Source organism: Podarcis filfolensis, assembly GCF_964270895.1.
Source record: "Podarcis filfolensis genome assembly, chromosome: 3".
NCBI lineage: Eukaryota > Metazoa > Chordata > Lepidosauria > Squamata > Lacertidae > Podarcis > Podarcis filfolensis.
Window position 1 is genome coordinate 69,441,803 of NC_139606.1, and position 20,412 is coordinate 69,462,214.

Below are 20,412 nucleotides of genomic sequence, written 5' to 3' on the forward strand. Positions count from 1 at the left end.
CTGCCAATGGCCGCCACGGGGAAGGCCCCCTCTATGGTTCCCCCTTCCTAGGGAACTACCTTTTCTTGGAGCTCCAGAAAGCACCCATAAGGGTCATATTTCAGCACTCAAAACATTTCAGGGGTTTAATCTCAGGATGAAGAGTGTCCTGGGGGCCATTTGTTGTATTAAATTACTGTGATTTTACTATTTTTTCATATTAACTTGTACACACTGGTTTGAGATGGATTGTAAAAGGCTATTTGCAAACTATTTTATAAATAAAGCAGTTTTACAAATACTTATTGTGTGAACATTTTTATACAAACCACTTTGAGACAAGCACCTCAGAAGCATTATACAAATAATATGGTCCTATCCCACACAATCCCATCATACGCTTCTACGGCTGGAAGAGTAGCAAAAACTACTGTTCGACAGAACTGTGTAGCCCATACTCTCAGATTAATGGCACTGAAAGTTCCAAGGCAGGACTAAAACTGCTAGACCCTTGGAGGCCAAAGAGACTGATACGTAGCTCTAAAGAAACTTAGCACTTACCCTGTGCTGCCACTCTTCTACTTCGTTCTCTTTGCGTTTCCTTGCCTCTTCCAGCAGTGCAATCCTGGCTGTGTATTCAGCAAGCTCTGTAGCCTGTTTGACAGAGAGAAAAGCATTTTAACATGATCCGGAGAAGATGGAAGTACTATTGGTCAGTAAGATCTAGAGACAGGGAAGCAACCCATTTTGGATGACGCTGTTCTACTGATGAAAAATCAGGTACAAAATGCCACTGCAATAGTGTTAGCTGGAACCAGCTCTAGGGAGGCATGTTATTCCACTCCTGTTCAATTTGAGATTCTGGCTATGTCCCTAAAGCCTCAAGTGGTTTAGAGCTAGAATACCAAAAGGGTATTTATCTCCAGTATGATTTTGCCAGTGCCCTTTAGTTGGCCGGAGAGGGACAACCTTAAGTAGAGGGCCACCAACTTGGATGTATTTAAGAAGATAATGCTATGAATGTCTACTAGCTAACAATCTGGGATCATGATTTCCTAATGCCTGCCTGATCCCTAATATCACCGAGATCTTTGGGGTTGTCTTAGGTGCCACCACAATAGCTTAGATGCACAACTCAACTACTAGAAGTTGTGTTTAATGTTATGGGCCCTTTCACCTGAGATTAGACAAGCACCCTTTGTCAGGCATATGACAAAGATTTTCTTATTCCTGCAGACATTTTAAGGTTGCCTTTCAGGTTTCTATTTGGTTTTATGAATTCTTATTTTTCCCTGTATGGTTTATTTTTATGCAAACCCCTAGAAATGCTAATGATTGAGCAGCATATAAATGCCTTAAATAGTAAGAAAATAAAAACAGCAACAATGGCTATGATCAATATGCCTGTGCATATCAGTAACTGGGAATCAATCACAGTGGAGGACGACTGCTACTGCACTCAGATTTTGCTTGCTGGCTTCCCATATGCATCTGACCGGCCGCTGAGAACAGGATGCTGGATCAGGTGCCCTTTGGCCCGATGCTCCAGCAGGAGTTAACTTACTATTAGGGCCTGCTGCATATCTCACTACCAGCTGATGTGTAGCTAGAGGTAACAAGGAGGGAGATTTCACCACGGTAATGCCCAGATTATGGAATTTGTTTTGTGAGATCACTTTGTCCTGTCTCTTAAACATTGCTTGAATGTCTTCTGGTTATAATGCTTCCCTCTATTACTCTACTGTATACATGCTGCAATTTGCTTTGAGTGGCAAGGAAGGACATGAATTCCATGAAAAACAAATGTCCATACTGTACAGTATCTTGATTTCCCCCTTTCATTCTCAAGACTCACTGCTCAGAAATACAGACTCTCAGCCATGTATTAATTTGTCCTATATTGTAGGATTTGCTTTGCTTTGGTCAATAACTTTATCTTGCCCCCCAAATGTAGCATTCAGCCAAACTCGTTTGCTACTATTTATATAATTGTCAGAGTTTATCTCCCAAGTGCCTTGGATGCGTACCAGCTGCTCCTGACTCTTCATCTGGTCGGCTGCTTGCCTCTCCAGTTCTTCCTTGGCTTGCAGAGCAGCTAAGCGCTCGTTCTCTAGACGCTCAGCTTCCTCCTGAGCCCTTCTCCTTTCATCTTCAAGCTCCCTGGCTTTTTGGATTTGGTCTGAGAGCTCTGGAATGGGGGAGGGGGGGAAAGCCACACAATAAAAAGTTGTGTTTATGTAAACTCCAGCCTTATAAAGATACTTAGCAAATTCGGTGTCTTCTACCTGCAAATGCAAAGAGGAGCTTGCTTTCTGAAAGCCAAGACAATTCCAAGGTCTTATCAATATGTAAAACATTCTTCTTTGAAGCTTAATAGGTATAGCTTTGCATTATGCTGCTTACAGGGATGCAGGAAAAGTATGGATTCTAAAGCATTGGATTGATACAGGATAAAGGGAGGGCAGTGGCATGTTACGCATTTAAATTTCATAGTCTTGTTCAGAGATACTGGCTCAGCCAGATCAGGGTGTAAAGGAAACTACAGTGCACTGCATCAGATCTCACGGCTGGTCTGCTGAGAAAACATCTGCCAATGCAGGCAGTTTAACACTTTCCCTTTAGGCAAAGAGAAAAGCTTCCTGTCAATTGAACTGCCACTACTGGGTGCAGACATTTTAGGAACTTTACAGCCACATATGCCAAATATTGGACATCAGATTGGGTTTTCAATAACATTTTCCTGGGGTTATTATGGCAGACATCTAATCTTGAATAATCTATATAATCGTAAAACAAGATTACAAGGCGCCTACCGTATTTTTTAAATAGTTTGATTAATAGTTGAGGGAGATTTTAGAAGTTGTTTTTATGAAATTGCTTAGCTCAGCCATCTAACAGTAGATAGCAGTAATGCCAGCTGCATTTATGGAGCAATATGCACAAGTAATAAATGATTCAAAGACTAAAAGGAAGCTCCTATAAAACCTCCATCCATTAAGAGTGGTTCCTGTGCTCTGGTGAAGTAGATGTTATCCTGGTTTGTATATTTCTATCATGAAACCCAATGAAATGTCATGCGACAGCACTGTTAGGATATTATAGTGCGCCAACACACTGCTATGTTGGTTGTCTAAGCAGGGCTGAGAATGTGAGGAAGTGGTGGAACCATGGATTCCGGTTGCCTGCTTAATGAAGGCAAATTGTACCTTTTTCTGCTTTCTGTGTCTTCAGTTCGTACTCCTGCAGTCTCATCATCAGTTCTTCCTTCTCCCTTAGCATCTGCTCTTTCTCCTTCTCAATTGTCTCTCTCTTCTTCTTTTCATTTTCTAGCTGTTGTCTGTAATGGATAGAAAAATAAGTTTGCTTAAAACTCTGGAGGTTACAAGTCTGTTTACTCCTTCACCACCATCCTGTGCTGAGGTGAAAAGCTTTTCTCTTCTGTGATTTTCTACAAAGACCGAAGCTTGATGAAAATATGGCATTCAAACACTCCTGTGGCTACATCCAGGGAGGTAGCAACAATCAGGTGTCACAAGCTCTCAAATTAAGAAACTAGGAAGAAATTACAAAGTATGGAGCTGTGCCAGACAGAATCAGAGAATTTAGCTGCTCACCAGGATGTACCCACTGCTGATATGACTTCTGTTAGCTCCATTCTGGGTATGCATCACATTATAGGGATGACTCCATGCATCTTTGAGTTTATTGGGGGGAGCGTGGTAGGCAGCCCCAGTGCAACATAGAATATGCTACAGGGTTAATTGCTAAACTGATAATGAGTGTTGTTTATCCAAAGAAGCCTTCATAAAGGAGGAAGAATAGAGATTCCAAGAGTATGAGTTCCCTGGTTTGGTTCTGCTTAGTTGCCATATTACTGCATTATAGTGGTTAAGATTGATTAAGATGGATCTCTGGAGCATCTTGATATGGGATACAAAATGCTGGACGTCAGAGTTCTATTGTGATCCAATATTATTTATTTTAATAGCCATTTATTGCATTTATATATGGCCTTTTTGGAAAGGCACCTAAGGCAGTTTGCAAAATAAAGCAATACAACAATTTCTTTAAATAGTCACCTATTGCTTTATGTCACCTCTTCTCAGCTAAGTGTGGATGCCTACATTTAGCAAGAAAAACTGAGTTCTCTAGATTTCTACCCTTGCAGTGGTGGCATTTTACCCTCACCACCAATCTCTACCTCTGCTAAGTTTTATTGAAGACAACACATTAGGCCCAGCCACTTTCTCCATTCAAGTGAACCACACCCTTCCCACCACTGTCCACCACCACCACGAGTACCTTTCTAGCTGCTTCTGGTGCTTCTCTTCACGGGCCTGGGCTTTCATCTGTTGGACCTCAATGGTGTCAGGTTTCCTACGGCGCATGTACAGCTCATGATTTCCCATGCACAGCTGCAGGATCCTCTTGTTGATTCTTAGACGAGGAGCATAAAACACAAAGTCCTGGCAGAAGGAGGAAGGGGGGAAAGTAAGTCAAAAACAACAACACCACCATCTACTTGGGCTTCCCACAAGCATTCTCATCTTCCCCACTCACACAGTCCTTAGTTCTTTGTTATGGAAAACACAAGCAGCAACCTATTACAACAGCTTATGTGTTTTAATTGTATGGGACCTTGTTCTTTTCCTGAAACTTACACATGTGTCGCTTTAGAATGATGAGCCAAGGCCCAAATATTGAGAGAAGAGAAAAGAGAACTTAAGGGAAGCAAATGCAGACTAGAGATTTTGATACTACTATGGAAATGGAATTTGAAGTTAAGAAAAACAGTACAATAAAAGTGTCTAGGACTCTGGTTTGTTTGTTTTTAAGTGTGTCAATGAGATGTATACTTTAATCTTCCTATTAATCTGAAGTGATATACTGCACCAATTAATATACTCAGCATGGGATGTAGACTGAAATGAGAGCATTTTGTCAAATAACTGGACCAAACCATTCATGTGGCAGAGGAAACAAATATTCCACTTCTCAAAGCAGTCAGCTTTAAAACAGTGTTGTTGTTGTTGTTGTTGTTGTTGTTGTTGTTGTTGTTGTTGTTGTTGTTGTTGTTGTTATTTACTACTACTACTACTACTACTACTTTGCCTTTTCCCCTGACTGTGTACTTCAAAGCTATGAAAAATGTTTAAACAAAATGGTGTCCAATACTTTGGAGATAACTTTTATCACATTTACGGTATTTTTTGCCAACACTGAGTTTTTATTGAAACAAGTTACTTCACTGCTGTTTCACCAAAGTAAACTTGGCACAAACCTGCATCTTGCCAGTTCTGCTGAACTGCAAAGTTACATTTTCTTGCTATTTATCATACTTTTATGTCAGGACCTCACAGTAATGAGAATTAAAACCCCCCTTTAGCCTAACAGCCTTGTGAGGCAATTTAGGCTGAGGCAGATAGTGACTTGGGGCAAGTCATGTTTGTTTAGAGCTGAGCTAAGTATTTGCAGTCCAACTTCCTCAGTCCAGTTCCTACACCTCAATGGCTCTTAGTTCCCTAATAATTCCAAGCGTCTATTAACTTAACAGAAGACATGCCTTAATCATCCAAAGCAGTGTATGTTTCTTTTAAAAGCACAGAGGTCACCATGTCTTCAGTGTTTCTCTGAACTGGATGCCTATACAGCTTCTCAATTCCCACTCCTAATAGGATAAATAGGGGTTGAGAGTTCTTTTGTTACCAAGGTTTTCACAGACTACTATGCTCATGAGAAAAGACATTCATTGAGCTTTTATAATGGCTATAAAGACGGGTGCATTTCATTTGAGAGAGTATCCTTTTATGCAGATTACTGTGTATGAAATTGACTTTTAATAGCAGTTCTTTTTAAGTAAAAGGAATGAGAACCCTTGAATTTCTGGACCCACTTTCCCAAGATCCATGTGGGTTGTGATCCAGTGCCCTGCACACACAAAGGCTTTTCTCCCTCTACAACTGCCTGCAGAAGAACCCTGATAGTGCTCACTGCGTATCACAGTCAAAGACTGCGAGGCATTTTGTGTGTTCAAAATTTTTAAGTATAGACACAATGCCCTTCCCTGGGCTATAACAAATTTCTGGAATAGCCTCATGAAAAATCTCATTTTAAAAGTGCATCCCAGTTTGTACAAGACCGGCTATGCCCAAGATTCACAATTTTTTTGTATATAAATTACAACATAATGAACAACTATCTGGCATGGAAAGCTTATGCACACAAGAATAAAGGAGTGTTTCATGAATTCATTGTCGCCAATCAGATTTATCTCATGGAAATAAAGGCTTTCAGTGTAGCGAAGCAGCGAGAGTCTGGAGGGGAGGCAACTTCACTCACCAAGCCCTCTCACCAATACATTGGAGGGGTATTTAAGGGGGGGAGGCAATTAGCAAATACAAATTATTTGCAGCAAGTGGTCTATGGGGTGAGATATTTAGAAGCCTCAGGAGGAAATCCTTCCATCAGATACAGGAAACAGTAATCTGAGTTGTTGCTGGGAAGAGTTAATGAGTCATTGCTCCTGTGGTCTCTGAAGTACATACTACAGATTAAGGTCACAAAGAACATTTTGGAGAAAATACTAAAAGGGGGAGGGGACACAACTGAACGGCAATAATTTTCTATTAGGTCAATGTTACTTTTTATGCCACCATTTCTTTTCTTGATCCTTTAATAAGGAATTTAATACCTATGAGCTGAAGTACTGGGGGATTGCTGACACATACAATCCACAACTGAGCTATTAGCATAAAAAGTATCAGAGTAAAGATGGAAGTTAACATTCTCGATTTGGCAGGAATACTCGTCATCGGCTATACTTACTGGGGCTTTCTTGTCAATTGGTTTTATGACAAACTTCTTGTCATTGAAAGAGATGTTTCTGATCTCACTCCAAGGGAAGCCAATCTTGGGAGTTAATCTGTAAGCACAAAATTATTATGGTTTTGTTTTTCAAGAAGATACATTGATTTTATACATAAATTGTCTTGAATGTGACAATGCTTAAATATAAAAAGGGTCAGATCTCTACAGCATCGTTACCGTCGGGTTTGGTCCTATGTAGACAAGCAATTACATAAAAGCAAACCATTTTTCACTTTCATCTCAGGGCTGAGGCCTGTAGTTCTAACCCTAGGTATTGTTTTTTCTTAGATCTGGGGCCCCACAGATATTATGTCACCCTCAGCTGGAGGTCCCTTGCCCCTCCCTTTTTTCTTTTTCTTCTTTTAACTTGGGCAGTGCTGGGCTGGCTAGAAAACAGAAGTTCAGACCTTCAGTCTCTTTCCCTCTTCGTCTCCTTTCCTCGGAATGCCTCTGGGGCTCAGGTTAAGACCAAAGACTTCCTCTCAACAAATGAATGGAGGGGCTGGTCAGCGAGGGTCTTTCTTGCTACACCTTTTTTTATTATTATTAAGAAAAGGGATCCTACTGGTGCTTGCTTGGGGGATTGTGTGCAGAATGCCTTTTGTTTTGTTGTGTGCATGCACACTTGTGTGCTGCTTTTCTGAGTGGCGTATATGTGTTTCTTCCCCCCCCCTTCGCGGGTGGAGATTTGCCTGTTTCTTGAGATGTGCTATTGTTTGGGTATTTTGGGGTGGTTGACTTTTGCCTGGTTTTTGTGACTTTTGAGTTTTGCCTTTTGGGACAGTTGGGCAGCCATGTGTCCTACTTTAGGGAGGACAGTCCTCTGTTTGAAAGGCTGTCCAGTCCAAATCTGGTGAAAATATAAATAACCATATGAAGGGTGAGCAGCAACAGTCGCTTTGAATTTGCCCTTGGAGAGTTCACACCTGCAGAACACGCAGGTCACATGGCCAAAGTCTTGTTCCCCATTAGGGTGAGAAGCAATTATTTCTGAAAGTATATTTATACAAATTTGCATAGCAAACTTTATGTAAATCTGCATCCTCTTTTTTTAGTGCTTACTCACTGGTGCTTTAATGCATTACTTTTTCTGGGGTTGCTGTGTGTTCAACCATCCTAAATTTCCTGTCCTTCTGATACAAGCAGATTGAAAAGAACCAAAGAAACTATCTTATGGAAGCTTAGTTGCACCTTGGCCCATCAATTCATTTCTATACAGGTTTTATTCATGTCAAAAATTCACTTCCAGTTAATGGCAAACTATCACAATTTCCGCTTTAAAGCAAAGCAAACTATTAAAATCCACTTAATATGTTGATACCCATTTACTTGTATATGTATATTGCACATCTCTTATGACGAAAGGTGTCAAAATGCTCCCTCTGTTCAATCCCATCTCTAGAAGGACAATCTATAAAATTATAACCGTAACACTAAAATTTAATGTATCCCTTCTGTCTGCCACTTTAAAACACCAACACAATGATTACGTGCAGAAGAACTATAATTTTGTTTTCATTATGAAAAGCAGTGGCACTAATATTTATATGTTAAGCTCTATTAACCACAGGTGTGGTTCTGCCCTATTCTGCCCTGCAGCTAAGGTGGCCAGATGCAAAAAAAGGAAAGAAAAAAAAGAAAGAAGACTGGGTTCTGACACAGTTGTGTAGAAGAGGAAATTCCAACAGGCATGACAAGCTATGCAAGCTAAACCTGCTGAAATTCCTTTTCTGCACCAGACTTCCCCCAACTTGTTGCCTTCCAAATGTTGTAGTCCAAAATATCTTAAGTGCACCAGGTTGGAGAAGGTTGCTCTAAACAACTAATAAAATGTGCAGGGGCCCCTTCTCTTTTTTCCTACCTGGCCATTTCTACCTACAGCCCTTCATGTGCAACCCAGCTCTAATTCATTTAAGCAAACTGAGACATCTAACTGCAGAAACACAGAGGGTGGGATCCAACCTCTTCATATCATGAAGGTTATGAATTAATTTTCAGGTGTTCCAGCGCTTACTTTGCTATGCATGTTTGCCCCTCCCCTGATTTTCCTTCAGAGGCAAAGTTTCCTTTCTGAAGCGTCGATAGCTTGCAAAACCTGTTTGAATGACTATGGCTACACTAAAACTAGAAGTAGTTTCACTCATGCAATACCTAGAGTGACACTCCTTGTTTTCTGGGTGATGGGGCACCTTAGCATTTCAGAAAAATCTCTCTCCTACTCTACCATCCCAAGACTTTTTCATTTAAAATCAACATGAAGACCTATTCTATCCTATTTCCATAAACTGCTTGAACATCTCTAGTTATATGGGCTTATGGTTTACCTTGAACAGAAAGGACAAAGCAAAGTTAGTACTGGCAAAAAGGTATGTTCTTTATTTCAGATTCTTCCAAGCTCATATCCTTTAACTCTGCTGCACGTGAATGGGACTAGTTTTCTTTTACATTTTGTCCCCATTAAGTTTCTTATCTCTTGCTCCCTGATTACCAGTCTGCTGTTTCCCCACCCTTCTTCCAAAACTAGAGATCTCACAGCTACCTAATGAAAGAGGATCAGCTACAAATCTGTGTATGGCAGAGGACACAACCTAATTTGCTTCCAGTTTGACCCCAACCTAGCCATCTAAGGACAGGTGCGCACAAATGGCTCACGGCTGGAGCCAGCCACTAACAAAAGTGAGTTAAAGTGCTCTCTCCAACTTGAATATATTGTATATTGGCTCTGAATGACCCTAGAGTCCTGTCTGCTTCAGATGTTGGTAGACACCTACCAGCTATCAGTTAAGAGATAATGGGCAGGATTCAACTAACGAATGCAATAACTTAATTTGCACAATGGGGCTTTCCCCCTTCTCCCCACCCCTCAAAATTGGCTCTGGGGGTTCAGGAGAACCTGTGAAACACACCACAGGAGAAGGTGAAGGGGGAATCATTCCATCTGACAAGCCAAAATGCTTGCCCTGACAGAATGATTGCCAAAGTGCAATGTTGAATTCCTCCCAATTAATTCTGCTTGTGCACAATGTTTTCATGAAGTTGGATCCAAGTTTCTGCCAGCCCTATCATTAGGATCTGGTATATGGCCTACCTTTACACCATATAATCGATTCTTCCGTTTGACCCCTGCCTGCCCTTCTAAAGGGCTAGTATAGGAGTTAAGGAGAAAACAGGTCGCAGTTTGGAGATAGTAAAGTCAAGTTACTTTGGGGCCATGTGTTTCCCAGCACAACCGCATTCAGCACACCAAGGTGACTTGCTTTGATAAGGCTGCCATAAAAATACAAAGCACAGATAACGAGAGAATTATCTGGCACTAATGCCTGCTCTTCAACCTCAAAGGAATAATAAAACATCCGCTTACTTGTCATCCTTCTCATAAATGTTCAGCCCAAGTGCATCTACTCCCAGCCAGAGATCAGTCCCTTTCTTATTCTTGATTTCAAAGTAGTTGATTCCATACATCTCCAGATCCTGGGCAATCTTCAGGTATTCCAGCATGGCATTCTCTCTGGTTGACAAGGAAATCATACGTAGGAAATGTTAGATGATGTTTCTCTTTTAAGACTGATGCAAAACCTTTGTGCCAGTGGGAAAATAAATGCACTCATTGGGGTAACAGGAGGAGACCAACAGAAACACCACCTTACTACAAAACGATTACAATATTACTTATTTCTTGTCCAGCATGAGACCTGTTAGTTGTACCCGGGTTACAGCAGAGGCCCAACTGGCCTTAACTAGAAGCTGGACATTTAGTATTGCTGATGCCATGCTGTGGAACACTCTTCCAGCCATGATGGGCTGCCATCCTTCCCTTTGGATTTCCAGGCATCCCTTGAAGACATTTTTATGCCAACAGGCCTTCACAGCTTTTTAACTAGCCACTCACCACAATTATTTTTTCTACTGCTTTTAATGGCTTTTTATTTTTTGTACACAGCCCTGATATTTTATGATATGGTACAATAGAAAAACTCCCATAAATAAATTTCCAGCTTTGCTAATCCTCTAAAGCTTTTGCCTATAAGCTTGTTCAGAAGTTGCACTGAACAGATACAAACTACCTGTACACAGGTGCAGGTGTTTGGGTGAAGGAGTGTGCAATTGTTGATTTGTACAACTCATCTCTATTGTATGCACAGGTACATAGACACTACACTCGTTGAACACTACACGTGTTTGCTTACACACTCATTGAATGTGGCCCCACCTGTGTACTTTCAAGAGCATTTCAAAAATTCCAGTCTATCATGTTGTGCTTCACCCACACATTGTGCCCAGCACGGGAATTTCTACATACATCAACGGACAATTATGTATCAGGAATGCAGAGAAGATGATGGGCCAGAGCAAGATATATGTAAAGAACCTGTTGCAAGTTCTTTGCTACAGGGTTACCTTTCATCTAAGAGCTGGTGAGGAATGGGAATGAAAATGTGGGCTCAAGAAAACAGACAGACCCCCTTCAGTGCCATAACTCACTTGAGCATTCCACCATGTTCGGCATGCCAGACCTGGATCCGTTCTTCCCACTGTTCTCTAGAGAGTTTATGTTGGTCCATTACTCTAAATATACAAAGAACAAACAAAAAGAAAACCCAAGAGATGAGAAAGTTGTAAGCTCTAGTTTAAACTTGTGTACGTCTAGTTTTAAAGAATGCACATAAATTCCCCAGAGAAGCCCTGTCCCTAAGTTTCCCATGAGACGTTCTCACCTTTGGGGAATGAGGCGTTCAGAACTGAGGTATCCTGGCTTGTGCAGTTCTTTATTGTAGTCTCCATATTTGGCTTGCACAGCATAAGACCCAAGGAGGACTGCAGTTTCAGGTGGGCAATAGATTTCATCACTAAGGATTCCTTCTTTCACCTGCAGGAAGAACAGCTTCTGTGTGATGTCCTGGATCAGCTCCTCAGATACATCTTCAGGGTAGAACTTGGCACGGAATTTGAACTGCAGAGGGTTCTCTTTCCTGACCTCTTGAGCAGAGACCTGAAATGGAGAGGGGGCAAGGAGGGAGCAGCAGCAAAACATGAGCAGCATGTCAAAACACAATTGAATGTTAGCAGATTATTGTTGACTATTAACATTTCTGAACACGTTATTCAAAGTTAAGTCTTTTGGTTGTCAGCCTTAGAGTTGCATAGAAACTCTAAATAGCTCCTTATGTAAGATGAAAAACTTCTGCCTGCACAACAGGACTCCTCCCCTTACTCCACACCCCTCCTAAATTTGTTCTGTGGTTTCCCCTATCCCTTTGGAGTATAACTGAGGATGGCATGGGGTGACGGTGGTGGTGGAGTCCAGTTGCACAAGCAGGTGTCATTCTACTCACAGTTGACACTGTCCTTAGCATTGTGACCATAAGGCTTCCCACTTGCCAAGAGGCGATTTTGCTCTTCACATCCTACTTTGTAGTCCATTCTTTGGTGCTACTTTTGATCGGGGCTCTTCATTTATTTAAGTCAAAGGGCAGCCTCATAGTAACTATCTGGATGCAACGATGTATGTTTTGCCTTTTCTTAAGCAGCTTTGAGATGCATGGTGAAAAAATGGAGCATAATTTATTAAATAAATAGATGCTTAGATGTGTGATGAAGTAATGAGTACATGCTTTCAGCCACTTTGCTCATTATACAATGCCAGACCAAATTACTAGTGCATCAGCATTCCTAAGGTATATCAATATTATGTACAGCTCATGCTGAATGTTTGATAGGATGGCAAGAGGAATAAATTATCTCAGACAGAACAGAACTGCAGTACAATGCTCTCATGTTTTTCACCAAAGCATCAGCCATAATAGCAACCGTAAGCTGGAAAAGAGAAAGCTATGACAACACAGGCACACACATGGCTTGTTTTATTTAAAAATCCTGAAGGCTTTAGAACAAGGAATAGGTCTATACTAGTCTCCACATAGTAATTCACTAATCTGCGAGAACAATTTATTCTAGGCAATTTGGCAACTAGTACTGCAGAGATTAAGCAATGTATACCGAGAAGTTCCGCTAATTGAAATAAACACAATAGCCAGCTATTTGGAGTAGGCAACAGACAAGCTGAGACTAGACTATGTACAAACAGTCAGTATTCAGAAATTAAGCAAGAACTCTTGTTTGCCAGGCCGTTAGTCACCAGAGGACTGAATAGTTTTAACACTGCATCTCTTTTTTCTTAAATGGAGTTTCCCATACTAAGTATTTTAACCTCTGGAAGTCACCACAGCAATTGCTGGGATTTCTGGATTGAACTCCTGATGTAGATGGCTCCCTAGTGTCTGCCAGGTCCAACCGAATGTCTCATTGTACTGTAAGTCCCATTGCAGACTAATATTGACCAAGTTCACACTCTCAATATTATCTATGTGCCCTTCATGTATAATAAAGTAATGCAGAGATGCAGCTAAGGCGGCTAGTGCACAGCTGTGACTGTATTTTATATTTCAAGTTAATTTCATTTACCTTTTTGTCAAGCTTCAGCCAGGTTGGGAATCCTTTGTTATCCACATACTGAAGACCAAAGTACCAGACTTCGCGTAAGCCTATCGTCTTGACCACCTAAAAGATGAGAAGAAGGGAGGCCAGAAGAGTTAAAATAAAAAGGTCAAACACCTATGTTTTCTAAGACTCTTGCCATAGCACATAAGCCTGAATATGTGGACTGCCAACTCCACCCTCTGAAAAAGATGCAAATTTCAAGACCCTCTAAAAGCCAGCTTTGCCGGGACTACTTGATCCCACGGAATTTGATCCCATTCAATACAGGGAAGAAACAAAAGGCTGAGAGAAGAACGTGGCAAATGCTTGGTAAGGTTTTTTCCGTGTAAAAATGCTGGTTTGAAAAAGACTGAACAAAGGACATGCTGATCAGTTGCCTGCTGCCTCATATTATCAGAGGTCAGATTAATCAGTGTGCAAAACAGACAATGAAACCGATAGGTATTTACAGCCCATTCTTTTTTTTAAGCGCTCCAAAATTTAAGAGCTGCTTGGTGCAGACTCATCAGTAATAGCATAACTAGATGCCTCTCTTAAGAAGAGTCTCAGGGTTCAAAGAGACCCAGATAGAGAAAGAAGGCTCAGCTAGGAGGAGCTGTATCTCTGAAATGTGATCCTCCCTTAATAAAAACTGCAAAGCTGCTTGAAAGCTGTAAAAGCTTCCTGTAATTAATTCTGATATTGGAATTTAAACAAGATGAGCGGCCAAGTGTAACAACTATTAGCTCATGCAAAACTGTAATTGCTCTCCTGTCAAAAGCAATCACATAAGATTTTTTTAAAAAAGAAAACTACTGTACAATACTACAAATTTTCAAAAATGAATGAATTAGCAGCATCTGCTTTGTGGGGTGGAAGATGCTTTAAGGTGTCAAAGACTTCCCCATTAATAATTTTCTATACCACACACATATTTTTATAAATATATATTTTCAGGGTGATTTTCAATAATAAAATAGTAACAGTGATTAAAATTAGCATAAAGCTAGCCATGTGTTAAAATGGCATTCCTTCTGCAGTGATTTCCTCTTACAGTGATCTACTAGTTGCCCTGATAGCCAATTGACATATATATGCCATTTGCCTTTAATTAACACTCTGTCGGGATTGTCTCCTTCAACTGCATTACATTATTAGTGACAGATAATCTAATAGATTAAATCAATGACAAGTAATGGGAGACAAAATAGAAATCAAGGAAGGGCTTACAAAAAGATAAAAGTAAGATGCCCTATTTAAAGACAAGACCAACTCTCAAGACTATGCTTTTACTGTCTGGAAATACATCAGAGAGAATGAATTGTTTTGACATTTTGGAATTAAGTAAAATTTCCAGCCTCATGTAACTTCAGTTTGCTTACTGAAATAGTTGAAATGAAAATACTATTTTAAACCAAGTGTCGAAACAAAATAAAATGCCTCACTCCCAAAAATATGCCCAAGAATTAGGTGAAGTAACACGAAAATTTTGCACCACTGTTTAATTACAATTCTATCACATAATTCTCTCAGCATTCCATATTTCACCAGGAAAAGTTTCAAATCTTTACTACGTGCTATGGAAAATCTTGAGATTAAGAGTACAGAATACATAGTGGGAGAGGAATGCACAGATATTTTGCCACTCGAATTTGCAAAGTATAGTGCAGATTTGTTGCTTCACAACTCTGATACTCAAAACATATTTTAAAGGAAGCAAAAAATGGAATTTGCTCAAAATATTTCTGGCAAGGAAATAAAGGGTGGCAATGTGAATCCATATCAATACAATCTTCAAAGCCAGTAAAAAGCACTGAATGTAGGAGAAAACACACACTCTAAAACAGTGCCAGAGATAAAATGAACATTTGGAATTATATATTCTAGGAGAGTCTCATGCATTCAGAACTAGTTTTGCAACCAAGGGAAACTGCAGTATTTAGCCTCAGTAATGTACCAATCTAAGTTAATTTATGTTCTGCAGGGCTGTGTTTAAATCTATTCTCCAGTACAGTTTGGGCATAATTAGCGAGACTTTCTGGACCATGGGTTGTCTGGCTCTTTCCAGATCTGATAAATTATTTAATGAACACTATAATTGCTTTAAACACACTGGATGAACCGACAGCATAAACTTCGTTATCAATATAGATCAAAGGGGCAAACACTTGCAGGACAACTTACTCAGAGATCTGCCCCCTTTAGGGCAGTGGTACTTAATCTTTTTTCCATTTATTACACTTTGTTTGGGAATTGAGGCCTGGTCATATATCTTCATCCTCACTCTGCTGCTTCCAACATCTTTAGGGGGGCGGGCAAGGTTTCCAGGCTTACTGATGTTACTAACAGCAGAAACAGACTGATACTACCCAAATCCTGAAAATACCTACGTAAGGCACAGTGATGGTGTGGAAGGAAAAAGCCAAGAAAGAGACCCTTTTATGGAGGGAAAGCGACTTATGTTCTGGTTGTACATATTGGCAAATGAGAGGAGATGTTGCATCATTTCTACAGAGAGAAGTCTTGTCAGGCCTCCACAGGCATCTGTTCTAGAATACCTTATTTTTAAATGCAGGGTCAGGGTTGTGTGGGTACAGAGCTGCAGTTCCGTCACTGGCAAGGACATTCCTTAGGACATTCCCCTTATTAAAACATTGGGGCTTTGTTTGTTTGTTTAGAAAAGAGACAACTATGTGGGTGGGGAAGCATGAGGTAGAAAATCTCTCTCTCTCTCTCATACACACACACAAACACAGAAATCCAAAGGCACTGATTCGCAGTGGGTTCAGGTCGGACAAAGTCTTTTTCTCCCATTCAAAACCTAACATGGAATTAATTACCACACTAGATAAGGCAATTCCTGATAGTTTACTTTTAAATAAACTAGCTGTTAAAAGGAATATCAGTTGTATGGAAGCAATTTACATCCAAATGTCAGGTCCTGAGGTGAGGACGCTCAATGTGGCACATGCTCTACATCCCTGGGAGACAGAATGTGGGAACTGATGAACCTTCCTCTGACCCAGGAGGGTTATATTCCACTATCGATCTGCCATTCCTGTAAACAATCCTGCCTTGCACTTCTCAGCATTAAGCAGGCTGCTGGCACTACCTGGTCAGCTTCCCAGCCTAGACAGAGAGAAATGGTGGCACTGACAGCCTCCAACGTTATTTCTCTCATAAAATGCACAGAACTGACACCCCACAACATGCTGCCTTTCCTTTCTACATAAGAAAAACTTGCTAAATTCTCAAATCCTATATTCTTACATAAACCTTGTGAAAGAGTTAAATCGCTGGCAGGAAAGTGACTGCTAACCTCTTATATTTGTTATTTATTAACAAAACTCCCTTTCTCTCCCTATTCACAACTTCAAAAAATAGTTAAAACTTTACTGTAGTTAATATACAGCTATGGATGGTGCAATAATGCTTTCCCTCCTTGGTTGTAAAAAATAAAATAGGAATTTGCAAGATATATTAAGAGGAAAACTGGATTTTATTCTTTGTAGCGCTGTACAATTTTCTCTGACTTCACAATAATAGAAATATACAGACCCTCTGCTGTACTACACAGTTCATTATAGTCTCTAACCCAAAGGTCCACATGTGCATAGGTCAAATGCCTTGCAGTCATTGCCTCTCTGCCTGAGGATATCAATATAAATGGCAAACTGGATGCAGGTGGAATATTACCCACACCTGTATTCAATCACTGTAATAAGGTGAATGGGCTATCTATCATATCTATGAATGTTTACACTCTATTGATCATTCCCAATTGTCTTTCATTTTTCTTACAACAGCCACCAATAACAGACAAATCCCTTAAAGACACAGCGTATCTCAAACCTTAAGGAACTAGTAAGGCAAAATAGCATAGCTTTCCTGTTGCAGATTCTGTGGTGACCTTTACTAAGTAGAAATGACAAAATGGAAGCCCATTTCCAAAGTATACAGATTGACTATATTAAAGCCTTTCCAATATTCTTTGGGATATGCTCCATTAAGTCATTACCACATCCCCTTTAATACAGGGTATTTTCTTCTCCCCATTTGGTAATCCCACAGCAGTGACAGGTGCTGAGCAGTTTAAGTATGATTAATACACACTTCTACAATTACTCATGTTGATTCAATATAACAGAACCTGTACTTGAACCCTAGAAATAATTTATTAGCAGCCAATTAATCTAAAAACATTTATTAACTGAGTACTGTTACATTACAAAGTTTTGTGTGTGTGTGTGTAGCAAATAAACAATATTGACACAATTTTTCCTACCCATTTTAGAAGTGAATGGCTTTCTCCTCACACCTGAGCTATATAGCTTCAATGAAGACTACAAATTTCCTTTTTTTCTAAATCGCAGCAAGGTCACAGAACACATAGTACTTTTTGCTATATTCCTTTACGGATTAAATTTTGATCTAACAACTTTACTTGACAGACCCAGAGTGCTGGGGTTTTCCCCCTTTTCTTTATGTCCAGAAGAGTAGGTGGGAAATCCCTTTACCTCTCCTTAAGGATTTCAGGCACATGCAAACTTAAGATTTTTAAAGGAACACCAGCTTTCTATTGCTGATTTGTACAGAGGCAGATCTGCAACATGCCACCCAGTGAATGGTTCCTTGAGCAAAGGAGAAAGTCTCAGGTGATCCAGCCTCCCTGCAGAAAACTTTGATGAAAACTTACACACTATATACTGACCTGGTCAAACAGCTGTTTGCCTGTTGTGTTAGGCTGGATGGCAAACTCCAGCTCTGCATCCATAGTGGTAACTCGTACATTGACCTAGAAGAGAAATTAAAGTAATGGATATGAAAACAGAGCCAGTGTGCACTATAATTTGTATAACAGATTTTAGAACTGTGGTTCAGGATTTGAAGTGTATACAAGATGCTATGTGCTAGTAAACAATTTTTAAAAATAAAATCACCATAGTGTTTAAACGCATAAGTGCTACAAACATTTCAAGATGCTGGTCCATCAAGGTAATTTGCCAGACATTATCCTGAGTGTTCTACTTGCTTTGCAGCTCCTGGCTTTGATTGAGCTTTTTAGTTTAAGTAAAGTGACATTTTAGTCTTCATTCTTCCAGTGCATAGTGTTATGCTAAGCCAGGGCTACTATTAGTATGAAGCCTGACATCTTAATTAACATCCCTTTAGAATTAGGGCAAGGAATTGACCACATTAAGGGAAGGCTTTTAAATTACAACACAGGTCTCCCTGTTATATTAAGAGTTGGAGTTATTCTGGGTTTTTAAAGAGGTAAAAGCATGCTAATTATTCTCCCTATACGGTTATGTTGCCTCTTTTAAAAGAGCATGGCCGAAGCAGAAAATGAGCAGAGAGCGGTTTGTGGACATAGCATGATGACAACTGACATTTCTGTATAGCTAATGTTGTTCATGAGAAACCTATGTTTCTGCAATCCAAGATAAGAAGACCCCAGTGGGTCAGAAGTTAATATGATCACTATTGTATCAGGTCAAAGCCCACTTAGTCAAGAATTCTGTTTTCCATAGTGGCCAACCTAATGTTTCAACACAGAACTCACAAAGAGGGTATAAAGGTAAAGGCCACCCCTTGTTTGTACCTAGTATTTGGATCTTAGAGATATAGTATATCTGAACATGAATACTCCATTTAGAGATGGTGGCCAACATCCATTCATAAGCTTGCTCTCTATAAATGTTCTAATCTGCTGTTAGTGGATGCTAGACAATATGGCACAATGGGTTAATCAAGCATTTGTCCTGTTCTATATCTCTGTAGATTAACACTAGGAAATAAATCATACTGGTTTTTCATTACTCTCAAGCATCAGAAAGTTGTGGTCAGAACTCTTATTCTGAGCATTCTAAATTAAAAAGAATGTATTATAGGAATACATGCAAATTATGCATTCTCAATATCTAATCTTTAGTGTGATAAACCAAGAATGGAGAAGTGTTAAAGAATGTTTGGGTTTTTCTAATCCTCATTCCAAGCACACACCCACTTTCCCACAATTTAACAAAGGCTATTTTTAAGCAATATGGTCTCTCTCTGTGTGTATCCCAGGATATCCATGAAATGTATAGTGACTGGATTTAACAAATTCCAAAGGCTTTAGCAAACCATTTCTCAATATAAATCTTAAAGGCGTTTCAATTAAAAAACCTCCTTCCAACCCCCACATAATCAGGTCTGATAAGATTTATTTCTAGCCTCTCCTTAAGGAATGCACATAATCATACTCCTTACAGAGCACAAAAGCTGCAACTCCCATATATTGTTTTCACTTCCTGGAGAAAACCAATACCCACATAAAGCAAATTTGAACTAAACCACTAAGGAAAGTTCAAAAGACCTATGCATTTCCTTAAGAGTCCTAGACATCCTCCTTAGCTGAACTTTTTATTCCATAATTTTATCTAATAAAAAAGCCTTTATCTGCTAAACCTGAAATCATACATACAACAGTAATGTTTCCAACCTCAGAAATTAGTTATAAATGCACAGATTAACCCACTACACATACAGACCATCAAAAATGTGTTTTAAAACGGTCAAACTAGATGCTACATTAATAATGTAGTTAGCAACTACTGTTTTGTTTGTAAACAGAACACGTTTTAGTTATAACTTTTATAATTTATACAAAATACAATTACATAAAATGATAGGAACATAACGAAATATTGTTGAAGCAGAAAAACATAAAATCATAGAGCTGGAAGAGACTCCAAGGGTCTTATTTCTAGTGCAACCCCCTGCAAGGTAGGAAACTCAGCTAAAGCATCCACGACAGATGACCACCCAACCTCTGCTTAGAAACCTCCAAGGAAGGAGAGTCCAGAACCTCCCGAAGGAGATCCATCTTCCATGTATTATAAAAAGTAAACAACACTTATTTGACCCCAGTGATTTGACACAGAGGGGGAAACCTACAGATAACAGTCCAAAGGCATGCCCTCCAACATTTCTCTTGATGAAAATAAGGACGTCCTATTCCATAATAATAATTTTACTATTTATACCCTGCCCATCTGACTGGGTTGCCCCAGCCACTCTGGGCGTCTTCCAAGATATATAAAAGCA

The 20,412-nt window shown here is 39.8% G+C and overlaps 1 protein-coding gene across 2 annotated transcripts in view; it reads right to left on the minus strand.

Annotated features, from left to right (window-relative positions):
• EZR (ezrin) overlaps positions 1 to 20,412 on the minus strand; it is a 36,485-nt gene that overhangs the window by 2,724 nt on the left and 13,349 nt on the right. For both annotated transcript variants that reach the window (XM_083605818.1, XM_083605819.1), the window contains exons 3-12: positions 18,035 to 18,118; positions 13,309 to 13,404; positions 11,562 to 11,836; positions 11,329 to 11,412; positions 10,208 to 10,354; positions 6,805 to 6,901; positions 4,282 to 4,445; positions 3,186 to 3,316; positions 2,007 to 2,167; positions 541 to 633 (exon numbers count right to left, since the gene is read on the minus strand). In XM_083605818.1, coding sequence (XP_083461944.1) covers positions 541 to 633; positions 2,007 to 2,167; positions 3,186 to 3,316; positions 4,282 to 4,445; positions 6,805 to 6,901; positions 10,208 to 10,354; positions 11,329 to 11,412; positions 11,562 to 11,836; positions 13,309 to 13,404; positions 18,035 to 18,118 — 1,332 coding nt within the window. The remainder of the gene's footprint in view (positions 1 to 540; positions 634 to 2,006; positions 2,168 to 3,185; positions 3,317 to 4,281; positions 4,446 to 6,804; positions 6,902 to 10,207; positions 10,355 to 11,328; positions 11,413 to 11,561; positions 11,837 to 13,308; positions 13,405 to 18,034; positions 18,119 to 20,412) is intronic.